General features: G+C 46.5%; 1 protein-coding gene across 1 annotated transcript in view; it reads left to right on the top strand.

Moving 5' to 3' along the window:
* The first annotated feature begins 1,591 nt into the window (after window positions 1–1,591).
* The window catches only part of BTBD11 (BTB (POZ) domain containing 11), a 77,444-nt gene continuing 57,286 nt past the window's right edge, over window positions 1,592–21,749 (top strand). The window contains exons 1-3 of the mRNA XM_009575081.1: window positions 1,592–1,616; window positions 3,166–3,315; window positions 16,498–16,702. Coding sequence (XP_009573376.1) covers window positions 1,592–1,616; window positions 3,166–3,315; window positions 16,498–16,702 — 380 coding nt within the window. The remainder of the gene's footprint in view (window positions 1,617–3,165; window positions 3,316–16,497; window positions 16,703–21,749) is intronic.

The following is a 21,749-nucleotide window of genomic DNA, read 5'->3' as shown; positions in this document are numbered from 1 at the left end:
CTTGGGAGGTTTGTGTGATGCATGCACACATCTTTTATCAAGCTAAAAGGACAGCACGGGCAGCTCTGTGGCAAGCTTTGAAATGAGTATGCAGGAATGTATGTATATTTGTGCCAAAATCTGCCTTGCAATGGAGGGTTTTGCATCAACCAAGCCCAAGAGGTGGGAATGTGCGTGGAGAAACTGGAATAGAGTTACCAGGTACCCCTGGCTTTGCATGAATTTGCATGAAGGTTTGAAATAACTGCTTCTTTTATAAGTTTGGGCATCTTCAGTCTTCACTTTGTCATTTTGTGTAATACTTCTTTGGTTTGGGATTTTTAAGTCCTTGGAGATTGAGCTCTGGCTTGTGTTTAAGCTGAGCCTAGAGGGCAGGAAAAATGTGGAGTGTATTAATTGTACATTGGATTTTCCCTATGATGTTGGTTTTTCTCTAGAGATTTGGGAGGGGGAGCATTAGGAGCTTGTCACTGTGATTTTTTTTTTGGCATCCTGCTGATTTTAAAATGTATTCTCTGCGTTTCTCTTCAGTCTTTCACCTACAGACTGCAGGGTACCCTGAGGCCAAGGGCAAAGTGAATAAACCAATTTTGGATAAGGCCCATTCTGGATATGTCTTCTTGCAGACAAGTCTTAGACAGATCCCTGCCCCAAGGAGGGTACAGACGAGGGGAAGCACCAAAAGAGGTAGCAAAATCCAAATACACTTGAGCGTTTTGGTTGTCTCGCGTTGCTCCAGTGGTTCACAGCAATCATAGATGCAATGTACGGCTGCTGTGCATTGCTGCCTGGCACAGAGCAGCCAGGGGCGTACCGAGTGAGTCTGGCCCCGAATTATGATTTTAAACCATTTAGATCTTATTTGTAAAGATGTCTTAAAACAGTATTTTTTCCCCACACTTAAGGTGTGTTTTCACTGAAAAAGATTTTCTTACTGGATATTCAGTTTTTAAAGATGCCATAAAGCTGTTTGTGTTCTATTTCTTGTTTTTAGAAATCTCTTTGAGTGTTAGATCAGTTACACATCTGTTTTCTGCAGGGAAGACTCTTCTAATTTTGCCTGAATTTCTATCCATTAAAATTATAAAGAATAATCTAAATAAGTGAGAAAGATTTCCAAGAGAGAATACTTATTAAAATAAGCAGGCAAGTTGCATTTTAAATCCAGGTGTTGTACTTCTCAAGCTCTGCACATCCCCAGAATATAAACGTTGCTCGGTGCGCCAAGTGTTTATGCGAGTCAGCCACTGAGCGATGGCAGGAGAATTTGGAGAGCTTGTTTGATAAGCCGTGGTTGCTTTTTATCCCTTACCTCTCTGCTTTTAATTCTTTCCTCCCCGTTGCTCTGTCAGATGTCCTGCTCTTTCTCTCCAGGGCGCTTCCTTGTGAGTCGTGTTCCTCGCTCGTGACCTTCCACACGTGCATACGGTTTTACTGTCGTTATTACAGCCCTGGGACCAGAGCCAGGGCTGGGATTACAGCTGCTCCTGCTCCTCTATCTCCAGCGTTCAAACAGACTATTGGGGAATTTGTTCTGGTGTGGCTGTTGCGTGCAGAGGGTGATCCTGGTTTAGGTTGCTGTCTTACCGCCATGGCGGTCCAGACCTTTGGTCCCGGTATTCCCAATGTACACCCCCGCTCACTGAACCTGCATCACCTCTCTCCTCCCAGGGTGGGATGTTTTTAGGTCTGTGCTGCAAATACGACTTTTAGACTAAACTGTTTGCAGGGAGGAGATGGATGTGAGGAGGGAATCCAAAGCAGTTTGGTGGAGCTAACAACATGGCTGAGAAACATCCCCTCTCAGGTGTGTTACCTGGTCTTGCAGTGCTCCAAAGCAGTGACGTCTGCAGAGCTTTTCATAACTGAAGTAAACAGGGGTTAAGGTAGACGTTCTGCCCAGGACCTCCAATGTTATACCTGTTGGCAGAATTATTGATCGGTAGAGTTAGACGCCATATATTTACTAGGCTGGGAAACTAAGTAAGTTTTTCCCCCTGAAGAAAAACATTAAATATGTACCTCTTCCTTAATGTATTTTGTAAAGTCTGCTTGGCCCATAAGGACAGAACCTCTCCCTGTGCTTAAAAGGAAGGAATAGTAAAAGTTAATGGAAAAAATACATTTCCTACTCTGGCTTCTTTTCAAAGGTAATTGTTGCATATCACCCAATCTGAGATAAGATGAAATTTAATCATTATAAAGAGGTACAATTCCACTGCCTCCAGCGGGTCTCCACCTGTGTGTGTCCCAGTGGGATTGGGAAGGTGATGCTGTGGAGAGCATGGCCATAGCTGGCTGTTCATAAACCACAGGAAGGGCAGAGAGCTTGTTCTCCAGGCTGGTCTTCCATGCATCTGTTACCCAAGGATGGTAACGCAGCATTTGGTATCGTAAATAAGTTCTGTTTTTTAGCATGACAGTGATTTTGATTAATAAACGTGTGCCCTCTATCTACTCCTGAGGGTTTAGATGTCATGGCAGAAAGTGACTTTTGTGCCTGAATGAATGTGTATTTAAATTATTTTATGTCAGTAGCTTTACTTATGCCCTGCCCCACAAAAATTCACAGCTGTAAGGGCTTCTGCATAATGGGCTTTTGAAGCCCAAACAGTTCAATTGCCAGGAGTATTGTATTTACAAAAGAAATTGTATTTGTACTTACAAAAGAATTTCAATAAACCCATCAATGACACTGCAAGCATCTTGACGCTGTCCATTATTTTGGCAATTGTCGGTGGAATTCCCCTTCCAGGAAAATCCTGTAAATGTATCGTCTGTCTCATATATCATTTTAAAGCCAATCTTTAAGAATTCTGTCACTGAGATACCATTTTCTAATAAATTTGTATGGGTTTGGAGTAGTTTCTAGGAGGCTTCTTTGGAACCCTCTTGACCTCCTCCTTGGGCAATTCTCTAGGATTTTCTGTAAGAATTATCCCTGAGTGACATCGTAAATGACTTGAGGATATTCAGAAGAGTTAACGAGGGCCACTTCTGAGAGCATGAGTCACCCATGACATTGACTTATAGATATTGATTGTCTTTGAGTTCTGCACACACAGGCTGCGTCTTGGAATGTCCCCAGAACGATGTGGTGGTGGCAGCAAAGTCATCCGCACTGGCTGAAATTACATTGGACTTCTTTCTTTATATCCACTGTAGGTGTTCTCTGCCTGCCGGACAGCTTGAACCTTCACAAAGACCAGCAAAGGTCAAATAAGCCCGGGGAAGTGCAGATGTTCAGCCAGTCAGAGCTAAGGACCATCGAGCAGTCTTTACTTGCTACGCGCGTGGGGAGCATTGCTGAACTCAGTAAGTACTGTTGATAATGTTTGGGTTTCTTTCCTCGAAGTAAAGCAAAGCCAATTGCATTGCCTGGTTGTGCAGAGGAGAGATGAGGGGGCACGTGTAATGTTGAAGGAGACGTTGGAGCAGATCTAGCCATGTTTATGCTCCGTGGCCAGTTTGGAAGGTGAAGCCATAGGAGAAGTCTCCTGCAGTCTCATAGCAAAGCCTGTGACTTGTTTGCATACACTGCTCTCATTTTTAAAGGTAAAACATGCTTTATTTCATCTTACCTAGGTTGTGTTTGAGAGCACCTCACAGCATGGCCAGACTTGCAAATGTCTGTCATATTGGTGTCCTGTCTCATTTCACTGGGATGTTTGTTTTGAGGTGGGCAAGCAAAAAGCTGAAGGCTGAAGGAAATATTGTCACAAATTTAAAGCAGAGCTAGTTCCACCTGTGTTACAGAGGGTCCTTCACCCTGCCTTTCCTTCTCCAGTTCCAGCAGAGGAAAGAACTGCGACTCAAACCTGCACCAGAGGAATTAGCGCCTGGAAGATAGATTATTTGCTATTAATCAAAACACTTTTTGGGAAATGTGAGAATCTATGATATCTGTCAAAATTTGAAAGCTTTGGTTTCAGCATAAATAAATTGTAGGACACAAGTGCCATGTGAATCCTCATGTGGACATGGAGATAAAGTTACCAGAAGTGCCTTTTAATTTTTTTTTTTTTATTGAGAGAGAAGCCTTCTAATCACGTTTATGGTATAGTTAGAGATACAAAGCTATGGGTGGGGAAAACCAAAATGTACAGACCAAAAAGGTTTTTTTTCTGAGGTCTGTCAGAAATACTGTCAAGTATTTTATTTCCTGAGGTCTGTTATGAAATTTTGGGGAGAAATTGAAAAGACTCAGATCTATGAAGATACATGCAGCCCAGCTTACTGTTGTTCTTATTACTGAATTCTGGGTTGTAAAGAACATGCATAGGGATCTCGCGTTCATTTTCCTGGCTTTCTCTGAAGCAATGGGAGTCTTCTCTGTAACTCCATCATATCATCAGGGCTTAGTTTATGTGCTGTTCATGAACCATGTGGATGCACCGTGGATGTTTGTCTGCAAGCCACAAAATGAATTTCTGTTTTCAGCTTGCTAATTTTTCTCTGCTCTGGTGAAACGTCAACAAGCCAAGAGCACTTGCATGCCTTAGCGTGAAGTGTTGCTCTGTCTCTGGAATCAGGTGTTTAGTGTTATTCAAATTAAGTAATTTTTGCTTATTTATTTCACGTGCATGAAACACACAACAGTACTGTCTGTGTTTCAACTAAATTATGCATGATACAGCTCTCTCTTAAAAGTACGTATGGTTGTGTTTTAATGAGTAAGTAATCTGTGGATATTTCAGGGTTTTTTTTTTTTTCATTCTGGATTTTTTTTAAACCTCTGTACACAACCCAAAAAGCCAGACTCCTTAATTACCCCCTCCCTTTTTATTAAATTTGATTTCCAGAAATCTATCATCTCTAATAGTCCTACCTCAGATTCAAATGCTTGGTTGATAGGGTTTCCTCTCTATATGTCTGTTGACTGCAAACACGGGTAAAACACTCTTCAGGGTGGCCAACTCGAAGAAAAGAGTGCATCAGTGGGAGTTAGATGCAGCTGTCAGAGAGAGGTCGGTGCCTCTAGCACGCTGGTAGCCCTCCAGAAAGCCCTCTGGACAACTGTGGAGGGTACCTCCCCAGCCGCTGCAAGCAGATGCATGTCGGGAAAGGAGTGGTAATTGGCAAAGCTTGCAAGACTCGATGCTCAGTTGGGTAGAAATCTTTGCCGTGGAGCAGTGCCGATGCAGAGTTCAAAACGGAATTGTGAAATGTGGAGGGAGGCGTGGCGTGTCAGTGGGCAGAACCCTGTGGATTTGGGGGAAACACCTGGGGATCAGGGTGCGTTGGTGGGGAGGGAGTAGGCGAAGGAGGATTTATCATTGCCCTCATGGTGTGAGGGGGATGGAGAGCTTTAGAAGTGTCTTTGTGGAGAGGGAAGAGGATATGCAGAAAGTGGTATATGAGGAAAAGGTTAGGTACGTAAAAGCCCCTGTTTTTGTGGGGATGAATAAAAATGGTGGGGGAGACTCTCTGGATAGGAGGGAATTAAGAGGGTAGCACTTGTGAAAGGAGGAGGAGGAGATGGCAACCAGGAGTGAGTGGCAAGGACAAAAGCTTGACCATCAGAGTGGGCAGTCCCTACACATGTGTCCACAATGTCCCACCAGCTTGCAATATCCCAGGAGCCAGGACTTCATTTCTGAGTTCTTCATAAGAGCACAAAAGACAAGGGCAAAGAGGGATCTTGCAATAAAGCAATTTAATTTTATCTGAGAGGGGAAAAAAAAAGGCAATTCTAATTGAATGAGATTTCCTATAGTTTATCAACATTAATAATTAAAGTATTGCAAGTACGCAGAATAACTAGAATTAACAAACGCCCGCTTGTGGAGGAAAGGCTTCTCCTGCCCTTGGTTCTGCCCAGCATCCTTGCATGCAGCGACGTGGCTGGCTGCCGAGCTGCTGGAGGCTTTGAGACGGGAAATCAAATCTGTCCCGTGGAGGACGACAGCTGGCAAACGGGGCCCATTTGCTGCCCAGCGCCTGTATTTCAGCTCAAATCTTAGTTTCTTCACGGTCTTTGTGTCTGTCGCAGGCAGAAAATAGATTCACAAGGTGAAAAGCATTGCGTCTTGTGGTACCTCCACCTTTCCTTAGACGTGATGCCTTTATTCGTCTGCTCCCTTCATTTGTTTACGAATGCTGTCAGTGTATTAGAAAAGAGTGTTTGGGTGAATTGCATCTCCCTGGGGGTTGAAAGAGGCAAGACAAAAATGGGGAAAGGTGGGATGGTGGCCACGACCGTAGAGGGAGGGCGGTACCCTCTGGGAATGCTGCAGAAGAGGAGGTCAACCTGGGCTTCCATTGAGGGGTCCTCATGACCGGGCAGGTGCAACCGGACTCGCAGATGCTACTCCGGTTCCCCCCAAACCCTGCTTGCCTGGTGCTTCTGCTCTCATCTCCTGGGCTTAGCAGGCAGCGGGCGCTGGTCGTCGCTGGGACGGCCCTGCCCTGCCCTGCCTGGCGGCGGCGGGGCGAGGTAGCGCTGCTGGCCCTGGGGTGCTCTCCCGAAAATAGGAAGACGAGGCGGTGTTGCTGACTTAAGGGAAAAATCAAAGCAAGGTTTTGTCTCCAGGACTTAGGAGGAGAATGTAAATAGAGACCTAATTCTGCAACGCAATTACAGAGGTAATGCATGATTCCAAGGAAAAGGCTTGAAAAATTAATGTGAAACCTTATTCATTAAAATGTAATGAACACGGCACAAAGTTAAGGAACAACAATAAATTTGGCCTATGTTATATCGGCATTTAGTATTCAGGAATTGTAATTGCCTACTACAGTGTGTTTTAAAATAATGTAATTTCATTTGAAATGCTTATTTTGTAGAGAACTTTGGGAAGAACTGAAGCACACCAAAAAATAATAGGATTTTAAACAGTGGCCTGACAGTATTTCACTGTTTAATCTTAGAGAAAATATTTCACAAGACTGGGGTGGTTGTTTTGGGTTTTTTTGCAGTTTTTCCTAAAGTTTCCTGTATTTCCAGACCAGACCCAAAGGAGAAGGGGAATTAGTCTGTTTATTTTTTTTCTGAAATTTTTGGGAATTCTTCTAGATTTCTAGTTCTTCTCTTCTATTTCCTCCCCCTTCAGACAGGGAAAAATAAGTAGACTGAATAGAAAAAGAGAGGAATATTAGGGAGAGCTGTTGAGAGATCTCATGATACTGCATTTTGACCTTTGAATATTTTTCCTAACTTCTTTATATGCATGTTTGCAATCCACAAATGTTTATGATATATTTAACTGCATAACACTCCAACACACCTACTCATCACCCATCTAAAAATACAGCTGCTGGCTTGGAGACCAGCTGCAGAAGGGATGAGGCTCACAACTGGAGGTCGCAGAGTTTTGCTAGATGGAGGAGAACCCTCTTTCTCTTGCGTGTGCATGTAGGTGGTGACAAGGAAGAGCAGAGCCTTAGGATGCACTGGGCACCAGTCCTGGCACCAAGAAATATTCCTCTCTCACTGCCTTGGGGTGAAGACCGTAAGGTGTTAGTGTACGGCCGAGCTGGGACAACCACCCCATGTTGAGGCGCATGTGTAGGGCTGCAGAAGGGTTGTGTCTCTTGAGCTGCACAGAGGGATAAACTGTGGCTTAGAATGTCATCCAAACCGTGTCTTCAGGTTAGAGCAGAAAGCTATTTGGGGCTTGCTTTGAGTCCAAAGATGGCCAGTCCGCTATGGCTTTCCTGGGAGAGAAGTTGGCCACCCAGTCTTGTGCAAACCACGGTGACCAGTGGCGATGGTATTACTCTGAGTGTTAACCACAATGAGTAGGCATTTTTATTTTAAACTAGGATACTCTGAAGATGCAGATGCGACTTAACACTGCTGATCTTAGAGCTTTTTAGTCTTTGAACGGTGTTTAATTTAGAGCAGTTCCAAGATGTGAGGTTCAGGCTGGTATTTCCTCCATGTCACCACTCAGGTCTCAGCAAGGTTTTCCTTTTTGCCATTGGAAAAACACCACCCTTCCCTATCATCCTCTCTTTGCCTCTGCAGTGCTGAATGTATATATATTTCCAAAATAACAGCCTCCCAGTAGATCTTGGCACACTTTCAGGGATGAAAGGAAGGGTTACTGCTCAAATGTAAGTAGGAATGTGATTGCACATACCAATACTGTTTTTCATTTCTCCTCACAGCCCCAGCTGAGGAGATGATGAAAGTCAGCATCCCCTCCCTTACCTTTTCATCTAGTCTCAATGCTCTGCAGCCAACAGGAAGGAGCACTACAGGAGCCGTACAAATTGATTCATGTCCTGTAAATAAGAGGTTAAACCTAGGCTTGGAAGCAAATGCCAGGGTAAAGGTACTTGCTGGAAGGGTGGCATCTGAAGGAGGGTTGTTGTAAGTGCTCTGCTTATTTGCTGCCAGAATAAAAGCCCTGTTTGTCAGATGTTTTTCTCAGACTAAGCAGCACGGTAGAGAAAGGCCAAAGCTTATTCCCTGTGAACAGTTTGCTTCATGCGGTGCAGTGCTGAGCTAAGCGGAGGTACTAACCGAAACCTGCAATTCAGATGGTAGTGCTCCCTTCAGCATAGGGTTTGGCCATAGACTGGCAGCCTGTGTGGGCATTCTCCAGATGTAGTGATACTTCTCCTAGTTTTCGAGGGCCCTCCGCTGGGTTATTGCACAAGATCTCTACGTCCTCGCTCTCTCACCGCTTTCTGGGCCTCTTGTTTGCAGTTCCTCCTTGCTGTGATCCACCGTCATCCACTCTGTGTGTAAAAGCTAAAAAGAGAAGTTGCTGAGATGCCCCTTCACCCCCCTGCAGAGAACACAAGACAGGTTAATGCAGTGCGTAAATGCTAGGTAGTTTCTTGCCTCCATTAAGTGCTAGCTGGTTGCAGGCTCCCCTAACTGCTACTCCGATCCCCTTGCAGCCCCCTCCGAATGATGGACCTGAGCCTCGATTTGCTGTCCATGTCTGTGCACAAGAAGGGTTATGGATTACTTAAGAGCCCCAAACGAACCCCTGCTTTTCTTCCATTCCCCCTGAAATACCATTATCATAAACAATAAAGCAATACATTTATTTATCAGTGGAAACAAAGTGGGAGGGAGGATAATTTGAAAATACTAGTCTACACCCTGCTAACGATTTACCTTCCTTTTCACTGCCCTGCTGACCAGGAGGGTGGATTTCTATCTTGGATTACAGGGTCTGAACAAAGGCAGCTATCGTTTGCCTGGGTCCCAGTGTACTGTTGGTGCTCCTTTGGGGGCTTCCCCCATGGGGTGAGAGTCAACCCCCTTCGCCTTCTTGGGGGCCAAGCCGGGATCTGTCCCCGGACAGGTGGTTTTGTTCCTCTAGGGCTTCTACCTCGTGTGTTTAAGCCCGCTCAGGTTTAATGGTTAGAGGCAAAAGGCATTGCCTTGGTGGGTGGGGGATGCTGGAGGTCCAACCCTCCACCACCCTTCCCCGATACACCAATGTATCGGCTCAGGACTCCCCTGCGTACATCACCCTTGAGGTGCAGACTCCTATTTGCCCCTGAACTCCTGTGCATCACAGCACGCTCAGGGTTAAACCAGTATTTTCCTTTCATTAGGTTTGCAGTCCTCCCTCTCCCTGCTGTGCAGAGCACAGGCAATCGATCAGGCCAGAGTGAGCACTCTTCAGCTGGCCTTCTCAGGATATGGGTCTACGTCAGGCCAAAGAAAATCCAGGAACGGTGGTCCATAAGGCAGTGGTGGTCCGCAGAGGGAAGGCTCTGCATTAGGTCGGCAGATGAATAGCTCGTCTGAGTCAAAGCTGGTTTTGTTTGGAGTTGACATGGCTTAAGGGGAATCAAACACAAACATCGTGTTTGCCACATTGGATTGGAGATTTTGAAGGTGATAGTGTTGTTATAATAGGTATGTGAACTTGAGAAGGTTTAATTATTATTGTGGCTTTTTTATGGGATACATCCAATCCCTAATTTCTCAGTCTTCAAAAGCTTTGCAAACACTAAATTGCACACAAACACGTACTCTGTAATATAAATAGAAGCTTCTTGCGATGGTGGGATAAGTGGAGATAAAAGATTAAACGATCTGTGGGAGGCCATAGGGAAGCCACTGTCAGGAAATGGGCTGCTCGTATCCCGGTACTGTCTTTTGGCGCTGCATTCAGAGTTTGGGACCACAGCTCCGTCGTTTGCTCTTCTGCGGGAGAGATGAATGGCTGTTAGGAGAAGAAAAGGTTGCCTGGGGTTGCAAATTCACATAGGGGCACGATGTGGGCAAGCGGAGATGGCAGGGATGGGAAGGTTTCTGCAAGGTGAGCTCAACGGTGAAACTGTTGCATGTGGGATGCTCCACTGACTGCATTATGGCACCCCAAGTGCACCCGCAGCCCGAGGCAGCTGACTCTTGAATCTGGAATATACTGTGTGCCAAGGATAGCATAGCTTTATGTTTGAAGATACTTCGTGCTGGGAGCACGTGCACAATGAAATACATGCTAAACACTTTCTAGTGCGCACCCACCCTAGCTCTCTGCACACTCCTTTCCTGGGGTAGATGGGTCGTCTTGAGTTAATGATAGAAAGACCTCCAATAAATCATTTGAGGAAAGGTCTCGCTCGAGCAGTTTTTGCTCAGCTGACTTTTGAAACATAGAGATTGATGCCAACACCAGAGGCAGAGCAAACATGGAGGAACAGCGCAGCTGAAATCAAGAGTGTAGGGATGGCTGGGGTGGCTGACTGAGTGGGTGGCTGGAGGTGGTCTGCCGTGGTACAGGAGACACAGTTCAACTACTCGTATTCACCTGCATTCTTGTGCTTACAGGCATACGCCGGGGTGAGCTGTAGTAATACGTCACTTCGGTGCAGAAACCAAAGGCAACAGGTAGGGAGAAAGGGAGAGAGATTTAGCTACAGTATGAGAAGGATGCAGGATGGCCATGGCTGCCAGGTAGCAGTCTGATTGAATAGACCTTGGTTTATTATCAGGGTTATAATTCATGTTTTCAATACAGTCTCCCCAGCGCTGGTCCTGAGCAAAAGCTGTAGAACCAAGACTTCTATACTGAGGTGTGAAATGAATCCAGGTCAAGAAAGTGAGTTTTGCACCTGGCTCGTGTTTCTACGGGGGCAAACTTTGGAAACTACCAATGGCATGGTTTTTCCATGCCATGGAAGTTGGCATCTGGAGCGCAGCTCCCTGGCCAGTACTTCTCCTGGACAGGTCTGGACAGGACATAGGAGGATGTTAAGGCCTCTGAAGGACAGATATGACTCCAGTCTGTGGCTCTGGCCCACTTGTGCAGGAGAAAATGTTCATCCAGGTAGCAAAGCGAAGTGGCAACACTGCTGCTGTCAACGTGCCCCACTGCAGGGCATGATTCCCGAGAGCAGGCTATACACATTGGAGTCATGGACAACTGGAGGGATGATCAGGCCGGCGTTATCAAACTGATGGTGTTGCCTGCAGGATGCTGTCGTGCTAGAAACATGGCCTGCGGCTGCTTCACACGGTGCCCTAACAGGGCATCACATGGGAAGGGGGCTGCGGTGACAGCAGATCCTCCTCCCTCCCCTGGGCTTTGAAGGAAAGACACAGGCCAAAGAACTGTGTGGCTTGTTATCAGTGTGCAAAAATATCATCGTTAAGTTGTTCTTGTGGTCTTAGGACATGTTTTTGGAATAAAAAGAACCTGAGGTTAATGTCGTAGGGAGTGGCCGTGTAAGGATCAGTCCAGCATCATTCACTTCTGGGTTGTGGTTGTGCAAACACAGACCCAGCTGAATGTTTTAGGCTGTGGAGTTTATCCCTCTAAAAGCAGCAAGCCTGCTCCTAGGCAGGCATGTCTGCAAGATCAGGTCCATCATGACAGACCATAAAATCCCTCAGAAAGCTTCTCAGAAGTGGGCATTGGGCATATATCGTTTTCTCTTTCTTCCTCCTCTTTTTGCTTTTCTACTTTTTTTCCCCTTTCCTGTTACCAAACTGGAAATGGATGTGTTATTTTTTAAACCTTGGGCTCTATAATAGTAAGAGCAGTGATTATAGTTTTTACCAAAGCCAAACACAGTAAAAAAAATGCTTAGCTGGTCACTGTGGAGAGGGCTCGAGCCGTCCAGTTGAGTGCTGTATGTTGTTGAATACACCACCCCGTACAGACTGGCACAGCTTAACTTTCCCTGTCACATCACATCTTTGTCTTGAAGTCAGTGAAGCTGTTCCTTAAATATTCAGTGTTGCCTTAAACCAGGCCTGTGTCACAATATGCACATTACATAATGTTTTCAATCTTTAAATCAAATGTATGGGGACCTTGCATTCATAAACCATGCTGAACTGACAGCAGCAGCGATGGGCAAGTCCTGCTTTAGTCGTGGAAAGGATGAAATGCTGGTAGCTGTAGTGGCAGCTCTCCACACACTGCGATGTGGTGATGGTTTCATGGGTCCTTTGCTAGCCGGCGTGCGAGGCACAGCGTTTTTCTTCTGGGCTGACAAGCTCCAGCATGGAGCCTCGTTGCCGGAGCTCTTCCCCATCCCAGTCCGGGGCTGCAAGGACGGGCTTGCCACCTGGGCCTTGCCACCACCTTTGCTGCCCTCTGGGAGCCTGCCCTCCAGTTCTGGCTTCCCAGCTTCAGCAACAAAAATATCCTTAAATATGCCCCCACCTCGCTGTTCATTTTTTTTTGTGTGTCTCCCCCGCACATGTGATGTCTTCCTCTCCCTGGCTCTGCCAGCAGAGCAGTTTGTGCGTTGGCTCGCTTGGCTTATGTTGCATAAATTGTGGAAGTGTTTATTTGGTTTAAATTAAAAACAAAATAAAATTGGCATGGTTTTTTGTCAGGCAGATCGGCTCCCCAGGCTGCTCCCCAGATGGGTTGCAGGCGGCGGTACAGGGGCGAGAATGAGCGCAGGGGAAGGCGAGGCAGGGATCCCCGCCGAGCCCCTTGTGTCGTGACGCCACAGCCCTCGGGAGCTGCGTCCCTGCAGTTACAAGATCGACTCAACTGCTGGGATTTTTATTTTTTTATGTTTTTTTTGAAATTATGCACTCGGGAATTTATTGGCCTTCTAGATGCACTCAGTTGATATATCTGAGACATGTTTTCAGGGCCAAAAAAGATGCAGAAGAGCCAGCAATGCTGCTCACCTTGCAGAGCGTTGCTGTAGCTGAACAGAGGAGCAGAGATGGCTAACACAAAGTCACGAAGAGGGCTTCCCTCTCTATGCTTGGCCACAAATTCAAGGTTACCTTTGGTGTTCGGATGTACTATGGCTTTTACAGCTGGCAAAGAGAGCATATATAGGTTGAGTTTCCCAGATGACACTTGAGTTGGCTGACTGCTGGAGACCAGACCAGTGAGTCCCATCACGGAGCTGGTTTCACGACCACAGGGTTTGGAGTGCCCTGGCCAGGATCAAAGAGAATTTGAACTTCTTGTATATTTTTTGGAAGAAAATGGAGAAGCAAAAGCATATTAGCAAGGAAGAATAGAAGCAGCAAAACGAGGTAGGGATTGAACCAGCACACGTGCATCTCAAACCAGATGTTACACTATGCTACGTTTTACAGCGTACGCATAAGTACTACCATACAGCGTGTGCGTGCGCCTGTCGGCTCCCTCCTCCCTTGTCAGCACTGATCCTGGTGCACAGATATGCTGAGACACAGCCTCTGCCCTGAAGAATTTGCACCATAACTGGATGCAGCTGGAGGAGGAAAAGGGCACCAGGGCATGCAGTGGCTTGTCCGAGGTTACACTGTAGAATAAAATAGAGAGCAGCAATTCCCATCCTGCCTCCAGTGCTCTGCCTGTTGAGTACCAAGATCATGATGCAGCTTTTTATGTTGACTTACTGTCCTCTGTGAAGCTCGATGCTTTATAGGTATTGATTATTTAAGCCTTGAGTTGTCTCTGATAGAGGAATGTTATAATAACTGTTAATATAGAAATTATTTGAAATGTAATCAGAGATAACATAGCAAAGGCAAAAGCAAGATCTAAGCCAATCAATTCTTGGTATAATGTAATTAAATGAGGCTTAAACATAAAAAGCATTAATTCAGCTTTAACGGCATGAATTGGTTTGGGTTTCTTAAGAAGCAGTTGAGGAAATACAGAATAAAAGGGTGAACTCCTGGTCTTATTGAAATGGATGGGAGCTTTGTCACTGATTTCAGCGAGGTTCGAGTTCTTCCAGCCTGGCATCAGCAGCGATGCTGAGCTGCCCGCCCTGCCTACATCATTCTTACTGCTGCTTTCCCTCCTTACTCACCGTGCAGCTTCCTCTGGTGCTGGATGTGTCATCGAAGTCGCATCGCCCCAGCGCTCGGGGAGGAATGGGGATGAAGTAATGCTGCTGCCTGTATCTGGGCCTAAATTGCATCCTCATTTTTATTCATCATTCGGTACAGAAGTCAGAGGCGTTCTCTGGTGCCTGCTGTCTCAATCCACTGAAACAAGGCTAGTCATGTGCTTAACTTTAACCACATGCTTTAGTGCCGTAGTGGCTTGGGTCTGAAAAGGCTGAATTTAGTGCAACTTCTTTTTCTTTGCTTTTGCTATTATTGTTAAAGCTGGATGTTGCAGCCAGCACTTCTATGCAATATTTTTGAAAAAGAGAGGAATTTAGTTTTGCTATCAGCAAGGTTGCTAGCAGTTAAATGGTCCCATGCTAGGCTTGGCAGTGGACATCTGCTGTGACAGAGTGGGCCGAGTGAAGGGGGTTGCAAACTTTCCTGCTGCTTCTGGTTGCCTGCAGATAATTTTGTGCAGGACTGGGGAATCATCTCAGAGGCACATGTGTTTTTGCTGCAGACCTGATCCTGCAGGCTTTCTGCATGCACAGCTTCTCTCGGAAATTATGAGCATGCAGGGCTGCAAGATTGGTTCTATCATGACAATTTCCTGGCAGAGGAAAAAGACAGAAACTATTTTTAAATGAAAGCTTTGAATCAGAGGAATATTGCAGTGTGCAGCAACAAATTGTGTCAAAACCCTGAAATCATGGACTCGGCAGTTTTCTCATGCCAGCGGTTTTCTTCTCTTCATGGTTTTAAGGCTGTGTTTTTGGAGGACCGGGCTGAGCATTTTTCAGCGAGACGTTTCTATTCTCCCTGGTGCACATTATCGCAGCAGCAGCATCATTTTCTGTGCGAGTCAGGCCGGAGAGAGGTGATGTACTGTGATGTGTTCACAGGGGAGGGACTTTGCAAAAAAACCCCTGTATTCTGCCTTGCACACAGTCAAAATGGTTCTCCTTTAAGTTTGCCCAGGAGTTCATTATTCAGCCTTCCCCCCCCCACCCCAGATTTGGTTTTATGTTCCTACCTTGGTGTACATTTCCAACTCTTCCTTCCAAGTTTCAGTGCTCAGTGGTCGCTTGGGAAAAGCAAATAAGAGAAAGCATGTGACTTCTTCTTAACACTGGAAAATTATGTCCTCTTTTCCCCATCACTCGCTTTTGTATAGCTTAAGAATGACCCAAAGGGCTCTTGCTCAGATTTTCATTTGAAACAAACCATCTGATTTGATCCGAGATCATTATTTCCCCGCAAAGCACTCTCTGAGTGATTTGAACATGTGAGAACAGGCAGTTTATAACCACAATTGTTTCGCTGCCTTTGATAGAGTGGTCACTAGTCAACAAACGTAAAATTCACTGCCTCGGAGGGAGGTGCTTTAGTTAATTAGTTGCAATCAGTACCTTGCTCAGAGACTCACTGCTGCTTGCCCGTATGTTTGCCTGCTAATCTTGCTTGCTCGCTTTGCTGATCCCAGTCTGTATATTGTGGCTGGTTTCCCATACCCCCACTACGAGGAAGCGCCCAGAACCACGACGGTGCAGGGGTGACGACGAGCATCCTTCTCTTGGGCCGTTTTCTGTGCTCTGGAAACCCGAGGGGCTGGGTGAGCTTAATTCGCAAGTTTTGCTCTTCTGCTAACATGAAGTTTTCCAGCCCAGCCTGGGCTTACAAATTGTAATTTCGGTTGCGCATTTCTGATATTGTCTTTTAACAGTTTTTTTCCCCCTTTTTTCTTCACCCACGTGTCCCTTTGCATGCTCCCGCAGTGCTCTGTGCGTTATCTGCCTGCCTCCTTCCTTGTTGCATGGGGCTGCGTTTCCCTGCCCCTCTCTAGCCAGGAGCATGCGGCTTTTGGTGCCACTCTTCGTCATCCCCACTGGTCATTTTTGGGACTATGGGGTTTTGGCGGCCTCCAAGGGCTGCCTGTAGGTAGCTGTGACCCCAGCCCCGGCGTACTGGCTCTTCTGGCGGTGCTGATATGGGCCAGCCCGACGCTGCCTACACACCCATATTTGCAGAAACCCGTCTCCCGCAGGCCTTAGGGGGCTTGTCTGCAGCCCAGGTATGTCATGCCGTGCTGCGTAAACCACCAGGCAAAGTCCAGCCTGGCGATGAGCAGTGCACAGGATCCTGTCCTACCCTTTACTGTTTGCATATGTGAGGTTAAATGCAAGGGAAAACCAACCTGGCACGCCTTTTGGTTTGAAAACTTTGGGGAGAGGCAGTCAAAAAGCCTGGCATTCACCCAGCTTTTGCTTTTTTCCCAGGTGACCTGGTGTCTCGAGCGATGCACCACCTCCAGCCCCTCAACGCCAAGCAGCACGGGAACGGGACGCCGATGCACCAGAAGCAGGGATCGCTTTACTGGGAGCCGGAGGCTCTGTACACCCTCTGCTACTTCATGCACTGTCCGCAGATGGAGTGGGAAAACCCCAACGTGGAGCCGTCAAAAGTCACGCTGCAGACCGAGAGGTAAGAGCCACTGTACGGTGCTTAATGTCGTGGCGAAGACATTTCGTTAATAAATCAGCCTGGCTAGGTAATTGCTAATTACAGCTTGCGCGTGAGAGGCTGTGGAGCAGTCTGGTTTGGTTTAGGATCACCTCTTTGAAATCCGTTTCTCTCGCCGAAGCGCTGCGTGGCTGACCCAATATATATCAAAAGTGACACCCAGTGGCTACATACAGCAAATTGGTTCCAGATGTGCACTTGGGAGAGATTTCCTTTTCCTTTCGTTGTTGCTCAGCTATTCTATGTTTTGGAAAAGAAAATGAGAACTTCTATTTCTGGCCTAGCAGGTTCGGGTTTAAATGTGTTTTTTCTACGCGTTAATAGAGCTCGACAGCTGTGATTGGGGAAGTGGAAAATGAATAGAGTAGTGTGTGGAAAGGAGAGGTCGTTAAAGATGTTGGGCTCCAGCCGTGCCGAGTACCCGGGCACAGGAGTAACCTCGGGGCTGCCCCGGCCAGGGACGCGGCAGGTTCCGGCTGTGCTGCTGTTGTCCCCCCTCTGGGGATGGCCAGGGCAGGGGGGGGCACGCCTGAGGTCCCATCCTGACTCAGGGTTTGCTGTAAGGTGAGAAGGAGACGCTACTGAAGCCAGTGATGGGGGGTTACCAAACGCCAGCAGGCCGGCAGGCAGGGTGCCCAGCGCAGGGCAGCTCTGCACCTTTGCAGAAAGCAACCAGGGCAGCTTGCTAGCCAAGAAAATAAAGCCGTCTCCTGTCAAAAGCCTAGCAAACTCTCCAGTAACACAAGCCTCCACTTGTGTGCTGAGGCACACTGTGGTATTTCCCTGCCATGCTTCTCACCAACGCTAAACCAGGCTTCCCCAGTTCGGAGACGAGAGGAGCGGCTGGTGCTTGGAAAGTGCTGGATATTCCTTTTTAGGATGGGTATCATGGTGGTGCAAATGCAAGCTGCTTTTTCAGTCTGGGCTCCACATTTACATCCCGACGTATATGTCGCGCTGTACGTGTAAGCCAAACTCTGATCTGCACGTGTGGCCCGAGAGCCGCGCATACGGGGCTTGGTTACTCTTTCAGTATGAGGTCTGCATCTCAAAAGCAGCATTTGAGAATCTCATCGTATGTGTAATCGTAAATGGTATACAATATGATATCTTCATTGAAATACTTTTATATCGATTCACAGAAAAGCATACAAGATGAGACTCTGGCATGAATGATGTTACTGGGAATTTTGCCATTTGCCTTTGGATGGCATTTTGTTTCTTCTCAAGTTTGGGTCGCTCTGTGAGCATGTTTGTCGCTTTTTGCTCTATTGTTTCCAAAGTATGAAAAAAAACAGAAGGGAAATGACAGGAATCCAAAATTTTCTAAATTATTTTTAATTTCATGATTTGTCATCCAGCCTTGTTATTGCGGAAGGCCTAACTTGTGTCCAAGAGTGGTTAGTATGCACAAAAATTAACCAAAATTAGAAAATACCCTCACCTGATCTGTAGTCTCTATCTGTGGGAGTGATGCCACTGGAACCACTGGAATATAAAGGTGAATAATGCTGAGGCTCTGGTTTTGTAAGATTTCTGCAGACTTCCCTGTGGAAAGTGAAAAGGGCAGGAATATTTGAAAAATCACTTTTAGCATTTACTTTAATTGGTTTTCCTTTCTCTGAAGTCGCCTTAATAGATGTTCTCTTCGTTAGAGCACTTGAAATGCTGATTATTTAAAGCGATCGTTCTTTTTTACTTTATTTTGAATACTCCATCTGGCAGGACGTCTTCCTTTGGCAGGCCAGTTTAACAACTGCGGTGTGCGGTTAGGGCCAGAGCAAGTACTCGGTGTTATTGCCAAGAGCTTGTGGTCACTTTTGGAAGCAGCAGATACTCCTCCTGTTGCCTAATCAAACATGCGTTAGTACTTAGTGCTGGAGTGGGAGCGATGGAGGGTTAAGCATGAGCCCGGATATTTCCATGGGGTTGTGCTCTGGAGCTTCATCAGCTGGACGCAACCATCCTGTGCTGCCCGGAGAAGAGATCGGTGAAGCTGACTTCTCCTTAGTGCTCTGAGGAGCCTTCCTACCTATTTCCCATCCTTTTTTTACATGCAAGCATGCTTTGTGGTCCATGACTGACTTCTGGTGGTTTCGGTTTCCATGGTGGGTTTTTGTGCGTTTGTTAAGTTGAATGGATTTGTTAAACATAAAATGTTTACATGCAGAATATTTGCAAGCTTTGTGCCATATCTCCGTGTCGTATTCCCTCTCTTCTTCTCCAGCTGCGGCAATTGCTTTTATGTTGGAAGAAGCCCAGAGGAAGCAAGGAGGTCCAGGCGACTTTCCCCATCCTTGGCCTCTCTGTGTCCCTGCTGGTGCAGAGAAGCCAGGACTGCGTGGATCTGGCTGTAGGCAGTATTTCCATGAAACGGGGGTTGTCCTTGGCTCACATGAATTTGGCTACCGTCTTGGCCCCCTTCTCCCTGACTGTGCACGCCCAGGGCGGAGAGGGTTGCGGGACGTGGCCAGAGAGCTCCTCTGGCGCTTGCAGAGCTCGGTGGCCCTGTAAGAGCAGCTCCGGTTCTTCCCACCCATCTCCAGCCCACCTGGTTTTCAGCTCTGAACCAGGTTGAATTAGGGAGCCGCAAAAGCTCTGCGTGTCCTTCTGCGGAGGTTGGATATGGGAGGGAAGCTGGTTCAGTGGCGGTCCTGCCTGATTTAGCACTTTGTAGCACAGAAGGCGGTACCTCCCTCAAAGTCTTGGGGGACGCGTAAAATGGGTTTACCTTTGAATAAATCCGACGCTTTGTTTCCAGGGAGTATTTTCTAGGGAGCGTTTCTCTGTGTTTGCTCTTGATGGAGGTGGAGAAACGAGAGTGCAGTGTGTTTTTAATAGTGTTTGTCTTTACGTAAAATAAAAGGGGAAAATGATTATACAGCGAGGCTCTTGCAGGGGGGCTGCTTTCATGGGAGGGGGAGGAGGTGGAAAGTGGCCAGTATTGCTCAGAAAACCTGGAAGAGATTCCCCGCTTCCTAAATGCCGAGAAACCTAACCATAAGATGGATGTGTGACCCCCTCCTACCCCAAATTCATACTCTTCTTTCAATCTGGTCACTTTGGAAGAAACCCTCCAGTGGGTTATCTAATGGCCGCAGGTACCATGTAGACGGCTATTTTGGCAGGCGTGGAGGTACAGGAGGGGCTTTGGACCTGTTTGTGGGGTCCCCCCTTCCCTAATGCACCCAGCCGGGACGCAATGGAGACGTTTGTCTTGTGCCGGGTGTTGCCTATGAAAGCGGTGCTCCTCCGGTGCCTCCACCTGTGGGCGGCTGCAGATTATTTAGGTTTGTTCATTCTTTTGCTTTCCCAGGAATTAAAAAAAAAGAAGAAATTGTAGATGAGACCACTGTTACCAAGATTTTTCTTGCTTGCCGCTTCTGGTTTAATAAAAGGATCTGTCCTGTGGTTATGTTTTGCTTCTCAGCCTCTATAACACTTCCAAAGTTATTTCAAGTAATTTCTTAAGCACCGGAAAGCGCAGAATCTGTAGTTGCAGATTTGTGTGATGGTTTTTTCCTTAAGTGGTTCCTTACCCGCTTTTATCCACAGCTGTATTGACAGAGTCCTCATTACTTCCTAACTCTCCATGTTCCCCATTAACAACTCATTGAGAAGCGGCAGCTCAGCCGGTCCAGAACCACCCATTAATTCTGCTCACATGGCAGCAAAGATCCTTCTCCAGCGTTTCCTCTGCCGCTCCGTCTTGGAGGAGCATTAAGTCCCTGTACCACCCGGCAGCCTTTAGCTTTTCCCCTCAAGTCTTAATTGAGTTGATGGATAGGTGTCTGGTTTTAACCTTCTTTTCACTTTCCTTCACTATTTTTCCCTGTATGCGCAGCAATCCCATAGGAAACTCCCATGGGCTATTGCTTGCTTTTTATTTTTCTGCCTGCCTTGCACGCATGCACACACAAATACACACATCCCCCACACATGCACACACGTGCAAATTGTAGCCTGTAGTCATTTGTGATTAACAGGAAGGGTTTGGGTTATCATCTGACTTTTGTTTCACGCTTTGGATAGTTATTAGTGTACCTGGCTAATTAATATGATACAACTGTCTTAATGAGAGGAATGTTCCACTGCTGTAAAATAACCTGAACTCATCCAAAGCACCTTTGTAACTGGTACAGCCATGTCTGTTGTACAGGTTATACCCATAGCACAATTTCAGTAAGACGATAACTAGGGAAATGTCCCTGATTTAAATTATTACGTGGTACAAACTCTACGGGTTGGGCAGTCTCCAGCAAAGGCCAGCAGAGAGTGGATGGAATGATGGGGAATGCTGATGAAGAACAGGTAAAGCGCTAGCTCTGGGAATGTGGAAGTCCTGCTATGAAACCTCTTCACCTTGCAACGTCTATCTGAAGAAGTCATTATACATGCTTGATGTGCCAGTATGGCATAGCCCTATGTAACCCTATATAGTTTTATCCGCTACTTAATTAAAAACTTCAGATGGTAAAACTGTGGCCTCGCTGAACTCAAAGTTAATACCAGGATTGATTTCGCTGGGAGCCACTGAAAAGAAATCCCAAATCCATCCTTACATAAATCCTCTAGATTTGAATCCTAAACATCAAACTTCCCACTTTTTAAAAATCCCTTCAGAAATGGTATTGGCAGCTGCCTGCAGCGTGTGAGATTGCACATGTTACAAGAAATAGTTCAGGCAGTATTCGTAGCTCGGCTGTCAGACGGTATATCCTTGCTGGACTGGGGCTGTATTCTACATCTAATTTATCAAGCTAGACTTAAGCTGTCCGTGGGATGGCTATAGGATTTTTTTAAATAGAGAAAATTGTGTGCAGCACTGCGAGAACAGTGCGTTACCCGGGCCATTCTGCGCCGCGCTCCCAATGCTGGTGTCTCTTCGGGGATTTATGCCGCAGCCAGTCATGTCAAATCTGATGTCGAAGCTGCCTGTGAAATATTTCCCTGTTGTGGTTGCTGGTTGAGTCATCAGTTTGACTCAGTTGCGTTTCAAGTCTCCGCC

This window comes from Fulmarus glacialis, unplaced genomic scaffold (genome assembly GCF_000690835.1).
Source record: "Fulmarus glacialis isolate BGI_N327 unplaced genomic scaffold, ASM69083v1 scaffold2573, whole genome shotgun sequence".
NCBI classification, from domain to species: Eukaryota; Metazoa; Chordata; class Aves; order Procellariiformes; family Procellariidae; genus Fulmarus; species Fulmarus glacialis.
This window is presented reverse-complemented; position numbering and strand designations above follow the sequence as displayed.